General features: G+C 37.9%; 1 protein-coding gene across 3 annotated transcripts in view; it reads right to left on the bottom strand.

Annotated features, from left to right (window-relative positions):
* The window catches only part of LOC141907200 (uncharacterized), a 59,673-nt gene that overhangs the window by 22,142 nt on the left and 15,362 nt on the right, over window positions 1–22,169 (bottom strand). For all 3 annotated transcript variants that reach the window (XM_074796779.1, XM_074796778.1, XM_074796777.1), the window contains exons 3-5: window positions 21,169–21,377; window positions 20,085–20,273; window positions 7,398–7,484 (exon numbers count right to left, since the gene is read on the bottom strand). In XM_074796779.1, the coding sequence (XP_074652880.1) occupies window positions 7,398–7,484; window positions 20,085–20,273; window positions 21,169–21,377 (485 nt within the window). The remainder of the gene's footprint in view (window positions 1–7,397; window positions 7,485–20,084; window positions 20,274–21,168; window positions 21,378–22,169) is intronic.

Here is a 22,169-nt window from a genome sequence, read left to right on the forward strand (position 1 = left end):
GTGTAGATATAGTGTATTTTTCTTTTAACTTCTGATAAACAATTGGCAGTTAAGGATCACTACGCGACTATATAAAATCATAATGGAAGAACAGGGGTCATAATCGGTTGTCAAAAATATATTGGCATTGAAATTACAAATTTTTCAAGAATGGAGTAGTAACATCAACCGACGCCTAAGCGAGCGCCAAAGGCGTCCTTACGGAAGAGTCTGGGGGACCTCGTTCAGAAAATTTTATATATTTGGAATGCTCTAGATGCACAATGGGCATTAGAATTACACAAAATCAATAATAAAATCACTAAGACAGCCTTTTTCATTGTTTAAAACCATTTACACAGTTGCCAGATGGTTGCGCCATCTATGACATGTGTATTTTCTGTTGGTTTCTTGTCACTGCATTCAGTCGAACTCAAGATATAGACAACGCAACTGTGTATCGATTTTCTGTGGATCAAGTAATTTTAGAAGGCTATGTTGTACTATTTATAGCTGCAGTAGGCTATTGTGCAATATATCGACAAAACAATACTCCAAGACGCTTTTACGGTCTGATTGAGTCTGATCGATAACAAAACGGATGAAACGCTGGATGAAACTTCAAAATGTGTAAAAAGTGCCGATTTCGGCGAACAATGAGGGCTGCCAGTCAGCCATCTTGATTCTGATTTGGCCAGTTTTTGGGCTGGAGATGTATCTAGGGTAGATACATGTACAAACCAAATATCAAGACAATCCATTGAAGCGTCTTCAAAATTTCCCAAAATAACTGGATTCTGTTTACGGCCAAATGGATGAAAAGTGAACGCAATAGTCCGCTGGGACTTAAGTCCCAAGTGGGCTAAAACAATAAGATAAACATTTCGTAGTTAAGTGTTAACTTGCTGGTATCCTAGAAATATCAGAATATCACCTGACTATAGCAACTTTTGGGCCGATATTTAAGAACGGCAGAGGCATGGAGTTTTATCCCATCTGGTTTCACATAGGCCTGAGGCCTACTACAGTCACATCAGCAAATACCGATTCTTAATGGGCAATTGTTTATCACAATGGCAGAACTAGAAACAATAAGAACTCATGATATTTCCGTGACATTTTAATATTTATTTCCAGTTTAGGCCTATAGGGCCTATTATATCTAGTGCCATTTTTGTGAGACAATCAACAACCCCCTAAGTAAAATCGAAGCCAGTTTACAAGCCCGTGTCCGCTATTTATCGGTTTATTGCACTTTCGTACCCCCCCCCTCCTTACAGAAATAAGTCCATCTCTTATAAAACGTAACCATCTCTTTAAAAATGATATGCATGAATAAATCATTTTAATGTGTTGATTATACAGCTATAGATTTAAAAATGTTCTGACGAAAAAGTAACATGCCCAAAAACGAAATGTTGTCAATTCAATTGATTGAGACAAAATTGTTCAGACCGTTTTAGTTGATAAATAGTACAAAAACGTAACTACCATTTAGGTCGATTTAAATCGATGAAATGATAAAGTGATAACCAAATCTTGACTTCTTTATTTTCCAGACCTCCCTGATATAACAAAGGAAAAAATTTGTGTGGGTACGAAAGTGCAATCACTGCGCCGACAGAGCCGTGTAAGATCGGCGGTGTGAAAATTGAAGTGGACGAACACGAAGAAATAGGCTATTGCGCTAGGCCTACTTAATAAATCGCGAAAACTCCTGGCGTGGCCCCGACGCTTTTCGCTAATAAGTGATACAAATATCATGCAATGGGTTTTCACAATCTACTTACCGGATTTCGATATCACTCCAAAAATATCGCACCGCAACACGAAACGAACACGATGCAACTCGTAATGAGCACTTCCGGTAGTAACGGCGGCTCCCCAAACGGGGAAACTTATTTGTTTCAATAAAGTTAAATTCTATTGATAGGATCCATAGTCGGGAACATATAAATAAATTGTACATTGAATTTGATAGACAATTTCCCCGATCTTAAGCGATTATCTAGTAGGCCTAACAGACAAACAGTATAAACTGGAACACAAAGAAGTAATTAGTTGCAAATATTTATAATAGTTACTTTTATTTTCAAATATTTTGTTTCAATAAAGCAATATTGTATCGATCTGTTGATGCGATCCATACTCGGGAACTCATCGCCTTAAGGGTAATTCATACTCGGGACAATTCACGTGAACAGCTGCTGATATTTACAGATAAACCAATCACAGGGAAGACACAACTTCCTGATTGGCTGATAAAAATTGAAATTTTCCCGATTTCATTTTCGTGAAAAATGTCGATTACATTTTAATGAAACCCTATTTCAAAATTCTGCTCGCTACGATTCCGAGAATGGAATACGCTAAAATACGAATATGCCCTCACTTGGCAAGCAAAAGAGCCTTTTGTGTGGAAACCATGTCATTTAAATTCGCTCCATTTGTATAGTAATAGGCTCAGCCTACGGCTGGCCTAAAAATTGACTTTGAAATTGATTGTGGAGAAGAGAGGGAATAATTCAATACCTCTTCCTCATAAAGAAGAGAGAAATTTCGGAAAGAAAACACAACATGGCTACTAATTGAACGGGGCCAAATTTTCGATGTTTACGGCTCGACAGTGCCTTTATAACGTGGATTTATCAAAATTCCCATGCAGTATCTGGAGATTGAAGTGAGCTGAAGGATATCATACGGATTGTATCGGCGACAGCGGTAAGGTAAGGAAGCCTTTACACTTTTAACAAAAGCTATGTGGAAAAGGGAAAAAAAAAATAATAATAATCACGCGAATTTCAATAGGGTTTTCTGTGAAGCAACAGAAAACCCTAATAATCACGCGGATATCAATAGGGTTTTCTGTGAAATAACAGAAAACCCTAATAATAATAATCAGCAGGAATACAATAGGGTTTTCTGCGAAGGCAGCAGAAACCCTAATAATAATAATAATAATAATAATAATAATAATCAGCAGGAATACAATAGGGTTTCTGCGAAGGCAGCAGAAACCCTAAATATAGCTGCAAAGCAGCGATAACGGGTATCTGCCTTGTTGGGCTGAATACCGTACTAGGGAGGTTGCAAAAGATTTCACTGAAATCGGTTCATTATGTACCACTATCTGTGAAGACGTGCCACCTAGGGGTTGGCCTGTATCATAGGTCAGCCCATATCATGGATATGTTGACCCATGGCTCTTAAGTTCAAAGTAATAATGTACCAAGTTTAGGGAAAATAACTTCGAGAATATAGGTGATACAGTGTTCTACCATTCCCTAGTGGCAGTAGTATCAACAAATCTAGCTGCTTAGCCTAGTATACCTATGTACATGTACTCACACCAGGTTTTGTGATATCTATAATAAAATGGCAGAATTACACCCGTAAAACGGATGATAGAATGACTTTTCAAGATTAATGCCCCCTAGTGATTAGAATAGGAACTAATTATGTTGTGTATCAATTATTATAGAAATCCCTCTATCCAATTAGAAGATATCAATGAAAATACATTTCCAACAACTTGTAGGTGGCGCTACTGGACCATCATATGAGTTACCTACTTAAACCATACATCAATACAAGTGTCTTGTAAAGGGCTACTAACCACACATTGCAACATCGATTCTATCACCAACGGTTAAGGAGCTAGGAGCAAAAATCTCATTGAAAAATTTGGGGGTCCCATTTTCGAGCCCGTAGAGCCCATACGGTTAATTGCAGATAGGGCGTGCCATTGACTTTTTTAGCCTCCGGGCTGTCATGAACAACTATCGTGCTCGGCCGAAGCGGAAAACTCAAAGACAAAATTTTTCTCACACAGCACTTTTTCAATGTCAGAATTTTCAAAAGTAAAACGCCCCCCTGGTGGGTGAAAAGGGTCTCTAATCAAAGATCCCTTCCACTTACCTCGAGGTACCTATGTTCCGTACATCTCACAAAAGTTTCAAGTAAATCCGTCAAGGAATATTGTAATGCTAGCAGAATATAGTCATCCAGGCTCTCGCGTATAGATAGCTGCATTCATTAGCTCTATCCAGGCAAGTTACTGCAAGGATGCTATTGCTTGTATGCGGCACAAACAAGGCTATAAAAATTCCTCAGTTGCGTTCACTCGAGACTGACCTCATTCAGTGTGCCTCATGTATAGTAGCAGAGATAAAAAATACTAAAAAACTACAGATCTAGTACACAGCTCTATCAATGCTTACAGGGACACTAACACAGACACACGTACTGCGCGCTGTGGGAATGACAAGAAGGCAATACACATACGTAGATGGATACTGTTTGAATCGGGCTTAAATTTCGATGTTTAGAGGCTCACAGTGAGTAAACAGTGCAATTCTGATTAATATTATAAACAGTATTTGTCAATGCAGCGTAGTACTTGTGATACAGAATGGTTTCACCGACAGTGAAAGTAAGTTACAGTTGTTTATATCCTCTAAGTAAGATCCAGGAAGAAAGACACTAAATATTTGGATGGATATATGAAAGCTGTGGGTACTGGAGTGTGTAATGGGTAGTGATGACTTGAATTGCATGACTACCTACCACCCCTCATTATTGTTGGAAAACTAAACGTTCCGCACTGACTAAAAATTGGTAATAACATTTTAGAAATGGCCAGAACTTTAACTTAGGTTCTATCTCATTTTTATTTTACAATTGCGATTGGTATAATTTATTTCTAAACGGCCGTTAAGGCTTCATGTTTCGTCTGCAATTCACTGCAAATAGTTACGCAACTACGCATTTTTTCATTGATAGTTCTCTATTTTCAAAGAAGGCGCAATAACCTTGAGGTAGGAGATCATTTATTAAATGGCTGTCGACGTCATCAGTTTTGGTTTCAGAAACGCAAAGAAAGTCAAAATTTTTCGTATATTCCACAAAGTCCGGTTTCGTTAATTTAGATAGTAGTCCGCACACATTGATGGCACCTATCTTAAAGTTGGTCTCATCGATATCCTACTTCGTGTCCATGGGCGTTATCAGTTTATGCTCTTTCCCGTCAATAATGAGTTTATCGCATACAAATACAGCCTTTTTTCCATTAGCTTTCGCATTCCGATACGTCGGAATCAGTGATCTCCTCTTATCCTGCTACTCCTTCGGGAGTTGTTCCGAAATACCGAAGTTTTTTCCCTTGAGTTTATTCGCTGAAGATCTAACAGTTTCTCGGTCTTTGTATTTTTAAAACTTCACTACGATAGGGCGGACTTAGTCTTTCTTTACGCTACCCATGCGATGGGCTCTTGCGAATTCCATCTCTGCAGATGGAAGGTCCAGCTCAACCTGGATGAAATTTTTGATTACTATTTCAGGGTTCTCGTCTGCCGTTTCCTTCAAACCGAATCCTTTTGAATCGAATCAACCCAATTTTAAACAGGGTTCTGGCCCAAGTGATACCCTACTTGTGTACTAAGTCTGAAATGAATCAGTCACCAATTGCGGACTCTAGGCTGTTACCATCATTTTTCATGTTTGCCCCCTGGTGGCCATAATTTGAATCGAAACAACCCAATTTTAAAAAGGGTTCTACCCAAGTAATATCCTACTTGTGTACCAAGTTTGAAATGATTTGGTTCACAATTGCGGCCTCTAGGCTGTTAACGTTGTTTTTCATGTCGGCCCCCTGGTGGCCAGAATATGAATCAAAACAACCCAATTAAATGCCGGGGGCATAATAATTATAAGAAATACAGTGATGAAATGATGATACAATGGCCCACAAAGTGCTTCTTGATTAACCAATTCCTCGAGAGCTGAAAATGGGGCCTAATGTTTATTTCAACATAAAAAAAATCGATATACAGCTCGGAAAATGCTTCAGAAATTCAAAAATCTGTTTGTTTGTTTCTGCATTTGTTTGTCTCTCAATCAAAATGAAAATTCCACATGTGCTGTCCCCTGACCCTGGATCTGCCCCTGCAAAGTTCGCAGTTTTCTTACAAAGTATTTTCAAATAAATCAGTCCACGAGCACTACGAAGATAATGATGGCGATTGCGCTATATTGCATAGTAAAACTGTTAAAACCACTCACTGACAGGTAGGCCCTTTGGTCGCCTCAAAACTTTTCATAATTTCAGCAAAAATTTGAGAACCTAAATACAATACATTATGATGGCCTTATCTTGGATCATGGATACAGGTGACACGTTTCAGGCATTTTTCTATCGGATTATCAGTTCTATATGATACAGCGTTATGGCACTATATCCATGGCAGTAGAAGTACAACCGGTGGTCGGGAATGGCATGATTTTTACTAGCTACGATGACCATAATGATCCGACCTAGATCTATTAACCTCATCTCCAATAAATATCGCTTTGACAAATATGATTTAAGAAAGCAAAGTCCCTATAATCAATCATATGGTAAACTTTGCATAAGTTGGATCGGCAAAAGTCGGATAAATGACAAGTCAAATAAATTCAGAGGTCCCATTTTTTTCTTCTTATTTTCAAGTAAATTTCTGTCCCAAAGTCGGATTTTACCAAAGTCGGAAACTCACCTATGTTGTAGTGTGGTCCCAAAATATAAAATCTATTCAAATTGTTGTCTCAAAGTTGGATCATTTATTAATCATGTATAAAATTACATTTTTCTTTCAGATGTTAACAATAGGCTTCATCATAACCAGGATATTATGTTGAAATAGTGAATAAATATAAATAAACAGGTGAGTTTCATTCATTTTCATGTTTCACTTTTATTTCATTCAGGGACGTTTTTCTATGGCCATATTGGATTTTTTACAAAAAAGTGAAAAATCCGACTTGCCCATAGTCGGAATTTTTTTGCTGGTCCCAAATGATCCCATTCATGTAAGGTTTACTGTATAACGATACTGATCTAATCCATTCATCAACAACAATAATAGAACTCCTGAATTATCCCATTAACCAATTTTACTAATAGTGAAGAATCTACGTTTTAGATTATTTTGCACATGTTAAGTATATTATCAAATAGAGCACATACTGGTATTTCTATATATTGATACAAATACTGAATTGATTACTTTTCTCATATACCGTACGTTCTAAATATCCTTTTTTTTCAGCTCCATGATGGTTTTGTACTCCTCAGTGCGAAATAAAGAAATTAAAATGAATTCACAGGCAATCAAACTGCTCTACACATATCTTAGCTATCTATAGTTCTGTTGCCTGCAGGGCTTCTATGCGAAAAAGACAGACATCTTAGTAAGTGATTGAAGGACCCAGTCTCCATTGCCACAGGTCAAGTCCCAGAGTCCCTATACGGTCTGTCTCTACAGGCACGGGAGATCATATAGGCCTATAACATTTATAGGCTACTATAAAATGCATCAACTAAATTCCCGTGCAATTGAATTGACACGCTAGTTCCATATACTTGGTGAAATGTGACTTACATGGCTTCATTTTTTGCTGTTTTGTAGAATGTAGAGTTTATTCGGTCTCTTTCATCCAGTATAGTTCGACTCATATTATGTGACATCCTGAAAAAATGAAAATTTCGAAGTCTATTATAAATATCTGTGCTACCAACTTAGGGTGTAACATATTACAGATTATAACATGGTAATTAAATCTAGATTGCAATTATTTCATACAGGCTAGTGTTAACAAAACAGCTTGGTTCTTCGAAGGGATGACTACTTTTTAACCCACTTGGGAATTGCATTCAATTTTTCTCTGTTGTTTAGCACTTTTTACACTTTTTACACTTTTTACAAGTTATCAAGGGAGATTTGGAAGACGCTTTCATCTATTTTGTGCATATGTAGCCTCTTAAATATCTCCTTAGGGCCAAATGACATGAGAAAAATTAGGTTAATTGGACATGAGATGACTATCCAGAACACCTTGTTTGTGCTTAAAACAGCCATTTTCCCCAAATTCCAAGACCTGTAGCTTAACCCATTAGCACTCAAGTCACCCGTATCTGCCCTCCCTATAACTCCTCAAGCCACCCCAATCTGCCCCGACACTTTTTTATATGCTGTACAAACACGGTTATACTGGGATTTAAACCCAAACACCCTAAAATTCCAAAAAATCATGTTTTTTAGTACCTCCCTAAAATTCAAGCCTTTTTTGCCAATTTTCCTAGAATATCCTAATTTTTACTTTCCGCTAACATCCGTACCGCATCGCGTCACATCCGTATCTGCCCTCCCTATAACTCCTCAAGCCACCTCAATCTGCCCCGACACTTTTTTATATGCTGCACAAACACGGTTATACTGGGATTTAAACCCCAAACACCCTAAAATTCCAAAAAATCATGTTTTTTAGTACCTCCCTAAAATTCAAGCCTTTTTTGCCAATTTTCCTAGAATATCCTAATTTTTACTTTCCGCTAACATCCGTACCGCGTCGCGTCGCATCCTCTGTGATGATGTTGAGGGACAGGCATGATGTGATGTCTGAAGTAAAGTACAGCCATTCTGTCGTATTGATATTATCTGTATCAAAAGGCCAGGGGAAACAACACTACCTCATGTATTGGTGCGGGCCTTCAGGTGCCTTACCTACTTTGTACCTCATGGGGTAACCAGTAACAGGGTATAGTAGAGGGTGCCTCGTAACATGCGTTTCCAAAGCTTTCAGAAAAATTATTAATTAGTAATAATTAAAATTAATCTTTTTTGGTGTAAGGTCGGTCGATCTGGATGTTTGCTTCAGAATGCATTGATAAACTGCATAGCTGAGCACTGCCGTGTTTTAAAATGGCAATGAAAGTGAACTTGCACCAACCAAGAAATATAAAATGATTATTCCGTTGGGTACACTTATTGTTAAATGACCAGCTGCCATTTGAGACATTGATTTGGAAACACCGGGTCACATTCCTTATATTTTTCTGTGGGGAATTGTAAAAACTATGGTTATCATAACACATGGATGAGAATTCCCCGCAGATCCTCAGATCTTGGTACCGAAAAATATCAGTTTACCAAATAGCCCAAAAATGATGTAAAACTATAGGGGGGGGGGGGAGGGGGGTAGTGATGTTGTCGGGTGAACCTTAAGAGCGTTTGGTGCCTGTTTTACTAAATCGTCGCCTATTGCATTTCAATGCGTATTCAGGTATGAAAACACTGATTTTGTTTCTATTATTATGCGTATGTATTTTATTGATGTATATACAAATATCCAGGCCACAGTTATTTCTATAAGAATGATATTAGAGACCATGTGTACGAAGTGTAGAAAAATGGTCAACAGTTGGCACGGTCTTGGCATGGCTGTACTCAATTAAGTACCATCAGACTCAAAGATCAGGTCAGATAACATTGACAGAGTGGTGTCCGCGGAAATTCCATCATGATACTGACCCGAACTTCGTCGTATTGTCATGAAACATATGGTTAATGGTCCATGTGGACATTATGAATAAGCGTAGCCCTTGCATGGCAGAGAATTCTTGCACCAAGAAGTATCCCAAAACATTTGTGACTGAAACAAAGCTTGGTAATGATGGATATCCCCATTATCGGAGAATGCAAACTGAATCAGGTCACACAACAAATATACTGACAGTGCTTAATGGCAAGCAGCAAAATTTAACAGTTGACAATCGTTGGATAGTCCCTTACAACCCATGGTTATTGCTTCAAATCAATGCTCATGTCAATGTTGAGCTTTGTATGTCAATAAAGAGCATAAAGTATGTTCTTAAATATGTAAATAAGGGATGTGCCCAAGCTGTATTCTCTCTTACCCAGAAATCTAATGGTGATGAAATTCAGCAGTTTCAGCATGGCCGTTATGTTGGTAGTACAGAGGCCCCATGGCGTATTATTCAACTTTCCAATTCATGAGCATTTCCCACCTGTTTTTCAATTAACAGTAAGTACACCTTGAAAATGGGCAGCAAGTTTATTTTAAATCTCCAAATGTTTTGGCTGCTGCAAACAGTGCTCCACCTAAAACCACATTGACTGAGTTTTTCACATTATGCTCTCATGACAACTATGCTTAAACACTTATATACCCTGAAACTCCACTGTATTACACCTACAATAAGTCAACCCCATTCTCAGTGTTCTGGAATTTTCTACAGACCTTGCATAGGTCACGTTTACACTATCGGTCCAAAGCAGCAAGAAGTTATTTCCTGCGACTACTGTTACACTATGTTTGTGGGCCTACATATTTCTCTGACTTGAGAACAATAGATGGCTATCAACGTTATACTTTCTGAGAAGCTGGCCTGAAATATGGTTTAATTGAAAATGACAACCATTTGCACCTCGCGATGACTGAAGCTGCTGCTGCCCACCCAGTACCGCTCTATAGACACAGCTCTTACAGATGGAGAGGCTGTTCATTTCCAAAATTGAGTTTCTTAACACCTTAGACTCGCCAGGACTACTCCCACATTTCTGGGAACTGAAGATCGGTTCCCCGATCATTATTCTGCATTCTCTCAATCCCCTCCATATAACCAATGGTACACGGTGTGTTGTGAAATCTCTACAGCCCAATCTGATTGAAGCCATTATACTCACTGGTCCATCTGCAATGCAGACAACATATATTCCACGAATTCCTCTAATTCCATCAGATACCAAACTTCCTTTTTCCTTCAAGAGACTTCAATTCCTGTTCGCCCATGTTTCGTGATGACTGTTAACAAGTCACAGGGGCAAACGTTTACCGCAGTTGGCATTGATCTTGTTAACCCTGCAAACTTATCATGACCCTGTTATAACACAGTGTGTATGTAGTACGTAATAAAGGTTAGTCGGTAAAAGATATTCAAAGCGGAAGTGTTGTTTTCTTCCATTGTCTGATATTGGTGATTGGTGTATTTTACCAAACATGTCCACAGATCTTTCCTCTCCTGTTTTAAGCCATGGTATGCTATATTTTGCATTGTCAAGGGTTAGCAGGGCCAGCGCACTTACTGTCCATGCACCCAATTAGACACGTAATATTGTAAATAATATAAACGTGTAATAAATGCAATGGTTTAGATTTTAAAATTTCAGTGTTCGATCTTTTCTATGAACGATTTCTACTATCCTTGATCGCTATTTCATTCCTCTGGACGGGAATTTAGCTAGTCTATAATAAATCATAAAACGGTTCCTATTGCCTGCATAATTGAATGTTATGTCTGTCATGGACAACGGGTAAAACATTCTAGCCGTGGTCAGGGGGCTGTACAGCCATCTGAAATAAGCAACCCATTTGAAAAACCTACGATCTATAAGTACTATACCCATCACCGAACATTTGGAGGCTCCTCCACAGAAGCCATCTTGAACAACTCTTACTACTGTGACAAAACCAGATCTTTGTGCATTGACGGCTGATATCATCAGCTGAGGTAGGTCTAAACTTTGCACTTTTACCGTGAATCGTAGTTTATGCCAGGGATGAAAACAGAGGAGTTTAAAAAATGGGGAAAAATTTGAAATAAAAGTATTAGAGGCTAACTACTGCTGGCCAAGCTAACAGTTGCGAGCACCAAAGGCGTAAAAAGCCCGTAATCAGGGGAGCTCCCCAAGAAAATTTTGAAATTTCAAGGTGTTTTTGGCGCACCTGAGGACCATTTTCCAATGACAAAATAAGACTGCTGCCATGTGGGTGATGGTTCGTTGTTAATGTCTTGAGTACATGAAAAGGATGGCTCCGACGATATCTACATCACTAGAACATGTGGTAGAGTCCCAAGAGGAGCCCCTATCTATAACCTTCAAATCTATCACTCAAACCAAGCGTATTGTGCCTGAATTAAAACAATGACTACTTTCATTGAGCACGTAGGCTATGCTTTGTTGGATGAATTGAAGCGCGCGACCGCAGATTCTAAATATAGATTTCCCGCGCAGCACTTTTCCATGTATATGTATTATTAATCTGTACAGTGGCTCTAGACAAAAGCGGTTTTTCACAATGATGTTTTAAAAAAAGATTTCAGAGTTATGAGAAGCTTTTACGGTCTGTTCTTTAAGTATGCTACGATCTAAGTATCAACTTTTCCCCAAGACCCTAACCCCCCTTTCATTTTCTCAACGGATCTACATCAATCTCAAGAACGATAAAAATGGACCCCCAACCGTAGAAATCCACGGGAGATTTTGATCCCTGTTATACTAAAGTTTTAGTTGCTTTATGTCCATTGTCTCACAGGATCAAAATTGTCAAGTCCTAAATGCCCATAATTAATCTTGCATCACACTTAAGGCATCACACATATCAGGCTAAACGTACAATGCGTATCATTAACTTTTATTCAGCAGTTCTCCCGATTTTGAAGTCATACGTTTGTGTATTTCAGCGGAAGGATACATTTGTCAATAAGCTCCATGAACAACAACTTAAATTTTAAGGTCTTTTGTGAATTTTTCGGTTGTTTCATTGAACCCGAAAACATTGTCAACAAGTCTGCTAAGAAACTACTGGAAATTGACCTTACTGATGATAAGATCCAGTTCAAACCACATGACATGTTTATCGGTGAAGAAACACTCCAAGGGCTTAACAATGAGGATAGCCTTACAAAGATAAATTTCTTTGCTGACATAAAAAAAGTGTTCATAAATTGTGGGCTTTATATGCAAAGTAAATTACCTATCAATAGTTCTGTACTGAAAGAGCTAGCATGCATTGATCCTAGCATAAGGTCACACTCCGTTGCCATTTAAGGCCTTAAGGCTTTAAAGGACAACTTTAACCCGGGGCGTTTCATTAATCCTGATGATGGATATTTTTACAGAGAACTAACAAAGTTTGCAATCGATGAAATGCTTCCAGATTATGAGGAAGATTCAGGAAAAATTGATAGCTGGTGGCATTCCATCATGAAAACAGAAGAATATCCATGTCTATGTGCTGTGGCCTGCGGCGACACTCAGCATATTTCATGGCCCTCAGCTTGAGGCCTTTTTTTATATTAAACTTAACGTCATACAGAGTAAATGAACAAGTATCATGCTTGCTGAAGTCCAAAGGACATTATTAGCAATACAAAGTAAGAATTATATATGTTATGTTGTGGATGAAATAATGTTACTTAAATCACAAGAATTTACATTTGAATGACATAACAGATATTTATAGCAAGGAAAATAATAATAACTATCAATACCATTATTATTATAACAATGATAGCAACGGCAGTGATAGTCAATTATAGCAAATATAGTTACGATCATAAACAGTACTAGTAATGATGATGCCGACGACAATCAGGGCAAGGTAGCCTAATGACAACAGTGAAAATTATCATCATCAGAATCATTACCGCACTGAAATTAATACCAAGTACGAGTGACGAAAGGGGCTCAGATCATAAGGTTAACCAGGAAGAAAGCCACTAAATATTTGGATGGATAGATGAAAGCTCGGTGGATTTTCAACAACATGGAAGTAACGTGTAATAAATGATGACTTGAATTGCATGACTACCTACCACCCCTCATTATTGTTGGAAAACTAAACGTTCCGCACTGACTAAAAATTAGTAATAATAATTAATAACATTTTAGAAATGGCCAGAATTTTAACTTAGGTTCTATCTCATTTTTATTAGGGTTTTCAGTTACATCACAGAAAACCCTATTGAGATTCGCGTGTTTCTTATTATTATTATTATTATTATTATTATTATTATTATCATTTTTTTCCACACATTTTTTGTCAAAAGTACATAGGCTTTTTTACATTACTGCTGTTGCCGATACAATCCGTCTGATATCATTCAGCTCAGTTCGATCTACAAATACTCCGTGCGAATTTTGAAGAATCAACGTTACAAAAGCACTGTCGGGCCGTAAACATCGAAAATTGAGCCCCATTCAAAGAGCCGACATGTTTTTCTAAGTCGTCTTTCCAAAATCTACCGCACGTTACTTGTCACATCGATTATCAATTCAAGCATAAATTAACAAATTTATTACCGAAAGATTGCACGTTCTGTCGCGGTTTTTAAAAACTAATTTTAACAGTAACCCATTTTCCTCATCAAATTATATTACTGATACTCAGGAAATTTACTACTTTAGATTTTAAAAGCATTGTCGAGCCGTAAACATCGACAAATCGACGTGTGTCACTACATCGTCGTTCCGGGAATTAGCTGCGAGTTTCTCCTCATTCTGAGAATCAAATCGAGTACAAATTAATTTATTACTACCAGTGATTTGGCTGCGGGCGTCAAGCAGTTAATTTAGCGATACCTATTTTTCTTTACCAAATTTACCGTGTTTTTACTAAGATAAATCATAAGTGTACAATGTAGTCGTAGGCCTAAACTAAACACGCCGAAGAGATATAGCGGAGAAAAGCTGTTATGGCGACGAGGTATCAAAATAAAAGAATATGTTACTTTATTCGGCCGCGGCCCTCTATATCAATACCATCAATACTCTATATTTCCTACAGTACATACCGATCATTGTCAAATCCACAAGGTATTTACTAAATACAAGTATATAACACACTCCTATCCGTATGCTGGACTCACACTTGACATTCGGAATAAGCGTGCGCTGTGGGGGAAAGGAGATCGTTCGCTGTGTCGCTTGAGGTGTTTATCGAGTTTTAGGCGACCTTAAAGCTTTAGTATGGTGGCTGATAAGATAAATAACACGAATATGCAAATAAGGGCGACATTATGACAAAACTAAAATAACGCGAGAAAACAATGATTTTGATTTTGTCGCCCGCGACAATTCATTATTTTGGTTTTATCGCCCTCGACAATTCATTACTTTAGTTTTATCGCCAGCGACAATGCATTATTTTGGTTTTGTCGCCCGCGACAATTCATTATTTTGGTTTTATATTTTGTTTTTGTCGCACACGAAATTTTTCTTTTTTGGTTTTGTCGCCCGCGACAATTCAATATTTTGATTTTATCACCCGCGACAATTCAATATTTTGGTTTTATCGCCCGCGACAATTCATTATTTTGGTTTTATCGCCCGCGACAATTCATTATTTTGGTTTTGTCGCCCCAACAATTCTTTTTTTGGTTTTGTCGCCTGCGACAATTCAATATTTTGGTTTTGTCGCCCGCGACAATTCATAATTTTAGTTTTATCGCCCGCGACAATTCAATATTTTGGTTTTGTCGCCCGCGACAATTCACCATTTTGATTTTGTCGCCTGGACAATTCACCATTTTGGTTTTGTCGCCCGCGACAATTCATTATTTTGGTTTTGTCGCCCCGACAATTCTTTTTTTGGTTTTGTTGCCCGCGACAATTCATTATTTTGGTTTTGTCGCCCGTGACAATTCAATATTTTGGTTTTATCGCCCGCGACAATTCATTACTTTGGTTTTATCTCCAGTGACAATTCATTATTTTGGTTTTGTCGCCCGCGACAATTCTTGTTTTTGGTTTTGACGCCCGCGACAATTCATTATTTTGGTTTTATACTTTGTTTTTGTCACCCGCGACAATTTTTTTTTGGTTTTGTCGCCCGCGACAATTCATTATTTTGGTTTTATCACCCGTGACAATTCAATATTTTGGTTTTATCGCCCTCGACAATTCATTATTTTGGTTTTGTTGCCCGAGACAATTCATTATTTTGGTTTTATCACCCGCGACAATTCATTATTTTGGTTTTGTCGCCCGGGACAATTCATTATTTTGGTTTTGTCGCCCGGGACAATTCATTATTTTGGTTTTATCGCCCGAGACAATTCATTATTTTGGTTTTATCGCCCGCGACAATTCAATATTGTTGTTTTATCGCCCGCGACAATTCATTAGTTTGGTTTTATCGCCCGCAACAATTCATTAGTTTGGTTTTGTCGCCCGCGACAATTCAATATTTTGGTTTTATCACCCGCGACAATTCATTAGTTTGGTTTTGTCGCCCGCGACAATTCTTTTTCAGTCCACTTGGGACTTTAGTCCCAGCGGGCTATTGTGTTCACTTTTCGTCCGTCCGTCCGTCCATAGATGGAATCCAGTTATTTTGGGAAATTTTGAAGACGCTTCAAGGTAATGTCTTGATATTTGGTTTATACATGTATCTACCCTAGACACATCGTCAGCCCAAAAACTGGCCCCGTCAGATTCAAGATGGCCGACTGGCAGCCATTGTTGTTTGCCAAAATCAGCACTTTTTAAACATTTTCGAAGTTTTCATGGGGAAATTTTGAAGACGCTTTGATCAATTACCTTGATCTTTCGTTTATATTTGAATCTACCAAAGGCCCATCAGCATAAGAAAATTGGGTCGATCTGACTCAAGATGGCCGTCCTATGACCTTTTTAGTGCCCAAAAATGTCAATTTTGGCCAGAATTCTAGGTCCTGTAGCTTCCTACTGGTTTGCCATTTCTCATTGCAACTGCTGATGGGTATTCTTTAGAGAGGGATGTTTTATACCTGGGACTGGTATTTTTGATCAGCCAATTATGACGCAATTGGCGGCCATTTTGGTGTCATCAGTACTCATTCGTAGGTGGGAAAAAGTTTTTCCACATTAAATTGATACCTAAGCATATTGTGTTACTATATTCAATTGGAAAGTTGTAGCCCATAACGTGTTCTATGATTTTGGTGAGTTTCAAGGTCATTGGTTTTAGTATGTGGCCATCAGGGGGCGTTGAATAATACAATAACTTAGTATTGCTATATTATATTTGTACCAAGGCATATTTTGTTACCATGATCCATTGCAAAGTTGTAGATCATGACATCGTCTATGATTGTGGTGAGTTTTTAAGGACATTAATTATTCCATATAGTCACCAGGGGGCGTTGAATAGTAGAATGGCTTAGTATTTCCTTATTAGATTGGTACCTAGGCATATTTTGTTACTATGATCAATTGCAAAGTTGTATTTCATGACATGTACTACGATTGTGGTGAGTTTTAAGGTCATTGGGTTTTGCATATGGTCACCAGGGGCGTTGAATAGTAGAATAACTTAGTATTTCCATATTAAATTGGTAACGAGGCATATTTTGTTATCACAATCAATCACAAAATCATAGCTGCTGACATGTTCTATGATTGTGGTGGGTTTCAAGGTCATTGGTTTTTGTATATGGTCACTAGAGGGCGTTATGTATTGAAATTGTTAGATTGTTGAGCATTTGAAACCACTTTCCAAGTGAGCATGGTGTCCCTGGTCCGCTAGTTTGGTTTTCTGGTTCATTATTCTGGTTTTGTCGCACGCAACAATTCAATATTTTGTTTTTGTCGTCCGCGACAATTCATTATTTTGGTTTTATCGCCGCGACAATTCATTATTTTGGTTTTGTCACCCGCGACAATTCATAATTTTGGTTTTGTCCCCGTGGTTTTGTCGGAACATTAAGTTTTTTGGTCGAACAGTGTGTTAAGGTCGTTTTGGAAATTTACTCGGTCTGGTATATTTTGGATTACTGTGGATGTCATTTGTCAGGACATTAAACAGAAGACGACTTAGGATACTACCTTGCGTGACTCCACTAGTTAGACCGTCTCATTCCAAGATGATGCGTCCCGTTGATTTCGGTTACAAGTTTCCGTTCAGAGATAACTGCTGAGCCATTTGGGCGACCTATCATTGATACTGTTTCCTAATAGCCTGTTTAGTAATGGCTGATGTTGAGCCTTATCAAATGCTTTGTTGAAATCCACCATTGAACAGGATTCTAAGACTGTGCAGAAAACCCGTTATCGCTGCTTTGCAGCTATATTTTTACAATTGCGATTGGTATAATTTTTTTTTAAACGGCCGTTAAGGCTTCATGTTTCGTCTGCAATTCACTGCAAATAGTTACGCAACTACGCACATTTCAGTGTTTTTGGCAGCTTTACACTCAATCGGCACCGTTCGTGACTAGCTTCACTGCGGAATTATCATTTATTAACATCGCAATATCACATCATCAACTTATATTGTGCCTTAAAACCCTAACAGCCGAAATAATTGAAATGCACACACGATTTCTATCATTGAAAATTGAGAGAGTGGCCGTGTTTGTGTTCTGCTGCTTCGCGTAATTCCCGCGGGGTGGCGCCACCGCGCGGAGTGGGGCCGATACGTCCAGCAAAACTATTGATGAATTTGGCTGTATTTTTCAAAATCATTAAAAAATAGTTTTACTGGTTATTAAGTCTTTCAAACCAGGAGATATTGAATAAAGGTCCATGAGTAGGTTTCTGATGTCAATTTGTTGGGTTGGATGGCAGCATTTCAGAAGGAAGTGTTTAGTATCGTATCTTTTTTGCCAGTGATCACATAGGGGATTTATTATATTTTGAAAGTTGTGGACGAATAAATGAGATTTTAAAAGTAAATCAACTCGTAGCCTATTGAGGCAAATCACCTCCTTATGGTTTAGATTATTAAGCAATATGGTGGATGTTGAGTTAAGGTGAGACTTTCTATAATAGATTGCTGACTTGAATTGAGAAAAAATTTGAATTGTTCTTAAAATATGGGAAATTAAGTAACATTAAAGTTATAAGGAGAGAGTTTCTTAATTTTCGAGATGAATGTGCAGGTATGCGGAAAGGGTTAATATAACGAAAATGCCCTGGTGGCAACATTGTAATATTGATTGAATAGAGTTAACGTATGAGGGAGAGCTGCCTCCAAAAAATTTATACATAAAGATTTGTTGTCGCTCTAACCGACGGTAAGACAGTTTATCAGCACTATTGTAAAGTAATATCACAATATAAGTGATGAGGGTACACAAATGAATTGTAGATAGTATTTAAATGTGACGATTTCAATTTGCGAGATAGTGCTTTCAACGGATTAAGGAGTGTTTGAATTTTATCGGCAGTATGATCAACATGGCATTGGAAATTGAGATTAACATCCAAAATGAAACCTTAGTGTTTATGGTTGTTGCTAATGGGTATTTGACTCCCATTGAGAAATAGGGGGTTGTAAGTACGTTCAACTTGTTTAGAGAAAGTCATGTCGCAACTCTTGCCAGGTTTGAATGAAAGGCCGCAACGACATGCCCATTCACTGATTTTATTAAGATCATCCTGAATGACTGCATTAAACCAGGTACAGGGTTATTGGAGTCAATTGTATTATAGATTGAGGTATCATCAGCATAAAGGAAAGCAATACAATTCAGATCATCTGGTAGATCGTTGATGTAAAGAAAAAAAAGTAGAGGTCCCAGTATCGAACCTTGTGGTACAGAACTATTTATATAGGCCTATCCATCTTCAGATTCATCAAAAATCTTCCCTTCAAGATGTATTCTAATCTTACGGTTTGTGAAGTAATCAGAAATTGTATTTAAGGCCCTACCTCTTATCCAATAGGCTTGAATTTTATGTAATAACAACTTATGAGGGACTGTGTCAAATGCAGCTGTAATATCAAGATGGAGTGAACAAGCATCCTTGTTTAGTTCAAAATTTTGAAATATATGAGACGTAATGGCTAGGAACTGGTCACTAGTGCTGTGACTGAAAGAAAGCCCGACTGTTTGTCATAAATCAGGTCATGATCGAGTAGGTGTTGGAAAAGTTGCTTGATAGAGTATTTAGCAAAGTTATAGGGTGATAATTATTCGGATCTGATTTATCACCCTTTTTAAAGATACATGAGACAACTCCTGATTTCCAGATTTCCGTAGTGGCCGAACAATGTGTTTATCCTTTTGCCGGGCCTGCGAAAGCATTCTTATAGACGAGTGTGTGTTTCACACAACAGGCAACATACACAACCGATTGCCAGGTATCAGGGATTCCGTCTATGGACGACGGATGAAAAGTGAACGCAAAAAACCCAAGTGGGCTAAAAAGCTATCTGAAAAACAGAGCTTCTCTTCAAATTTCCTGATTTTAAAGAAAAGAGTGAGAATTTCCCAATTTTCCATGCAGGGAAAAACAATTTTAAAAACCCTCCTCCACCGAGCACCCAGATTGCAGAACAGGTGATTATTCACTTAGCGTTAGGCTACAATGAGGTGAATGAAGAGACCACCCACAATCTGCAGATGAACTTGCTTAGAATGTAAGAATTAATGAATTTTTCATCTATCCTGTATAAAAGCAGACATCAGTTTTTCAGGACCATATCTCAGAAAACCAAGGAATCAGGGCAATCAGTGATCCGGAAAAACTCATCTGCCCAAACACCATTGTCGATTTTACCTGACAGCAAAATAATGTAGCGTAGCACCAATACCAATGAATAATAAACAGCCAGCAACGATAACTGTATTGGAAACACGATTCACTCCACGGAACCCATAGTAACCATGGCGATTACTTGTATTATCCTTTGACTTATCCCGCATTGACCATATAGTCTCATCCCAAAATGGAGGAGGTTCTGTGGATCTAAATCAATAGAAAAACATAAAACAGTTGTGATTTTGCTGATTTCATCTTTACACATAATTTTCTATTATTTTAGAAAAATGGATTTTAATGCATCAAACTATGACCAATACAGTTTGATATTTTATAAAGGGGATTCATAGAGCTGTCCTTCTCTAAAATACAATCTGATATTCTAGGGCCTTTGCAGAGTAATCAATCTTTCCTAGATGATTTTGGAATAAGGGGATTTACGACACTGGTAATCTTTGTTGGAGGCAGCCATCATTTCAATTTGGGGCATATACTCTAGCCATGGTTCCCACAGTTATATGAATTATAAATTTCCAAGTTTTTCCAAGTATTTCATGGGTGATTTTTTAATTTTCCCAAATGGAAAAGGACAGATATCATCATGCTCAGCAGTAAACATTTTATTGGTAACTGGTTGATTAAGGTGATTTTCAAGTGAAATTGCAGAAGAAAGTAGCCCCTTGGCAAATGCAATAAGTGAAACGTAGGGCCTAATGAATTTCCCAAATATTTCCCTGATTTGAGGAAAATTTCTTAAATTCCCAAATATTTCCAAACCGGGAAGTATCATTTCAAAATTCCCAAGTTTTTCCCAATTTCCCTGTTCTGTGGGAACCATGTCTAGCTGAAAAGATGGCCACAAATAACTTCATGTCATATCACCAAACTAACTATAAATTATACATACTGTTTTTGTAGTGAATATTATGAGTGGAAATTGTATTCCGTAGGCCTTGGTCTGTAAAAACAGCCCATTTTACTAGAATCTACATATAATATTTCAGGCCCCTTGGTGTTTATTTGCACTTAACGCCCCCTGGGTATGGGCCTATTTTTAACAGTACGTGTAGGTATACAAATACGTTATTTTGTCAATACCTACTGATATGTACCATGGCGACTAGGATGCTGTTGGCCATAGAAATTATAAGTCTGCGCCATATTTCGTGCAATGTTTTGATTTCGAATTCTATTGGGAAGACTCAAATCATAATCTTGACGTAATCGTTTATTACTCAATACAGAATAAGCATTCTGCAGCTGTACAAATTTATCATGTGAAGACTTATCCCTGTTCAAGTCTGGATGTAACTGAAATAATCAAATGAATATAACAAAATTATTCTACAGGGTGATTAAACAGTTGATCTAGTAAAGCCTTTTGACCTGGAGGCTCCTGTATCCAGTTTTGTAAAAGAAATTCAAGTCGTGAACCAATGAAACACATTCTCACATAAAAAAAACGTACCGCGATTTTACATGAATTGGCTCAATGCCAACTTCAAATCGCCGACAAAGGTAAACCAAAAAATTGATACCTTGTTTCTTCGTCTGCTTAGCTTAAAACCTATACATAATTTCTTTCAAAATCATCATCAGGCTAGAGGCTAGCCATAACATACCCAACAGCTATAGAAATGAACTGATTCCGAAATTTCATTAATAGTTTACCAACCACTATGGAGAAACAGTCTCTAGGATAACCCATCCGAAAAATGTCACTAAATTAGCTTAAACTGTCTATGAGATAGAGCCCAGAAATGAAAAATACATAACAGCTTTTAGCAACCTTCAACAAGTTGTTCCAATTGGGCCCTACGTAGAACGGCCTAAAGTAATCGTCATTTATTCAATAATGAGATCGTCACGACAATACTGAGAAACTGAGAAACTTTGATGTATTGATCTGGATTTTGGTCTTCCCACTGAGAGAGCCCTGGGAGTTAACCCTTTGAACCCGTGTGGGAGGTTTCAATCTAACGAAATTCGTTAGCAATGATCGATCAGCATTGAAAGATTTACCAGGACAGGAATTGGTTAAATCATATGGAGATATTGATCTCGATTTTGGTCTTCCCACTGAGAGAGCCCTGGGAGTTAACC

Source organism: Tubulanus polymorphus, chromosome 6, assembly GCF_964204645.1.
Source record: "Tubulanus polymorphus chromosome 6, tnTubPoly1.2, whole genome shotgun sequence".
In the NCBI taxonomy this organism is placed as follows: domain Eukaryota; kingdom Metazoa; phylum Nemertea; class Palaeonemertea; order Tubulaniformes; family Tubulanidae; genus Tubulanus; species Tubulanus polymorphus.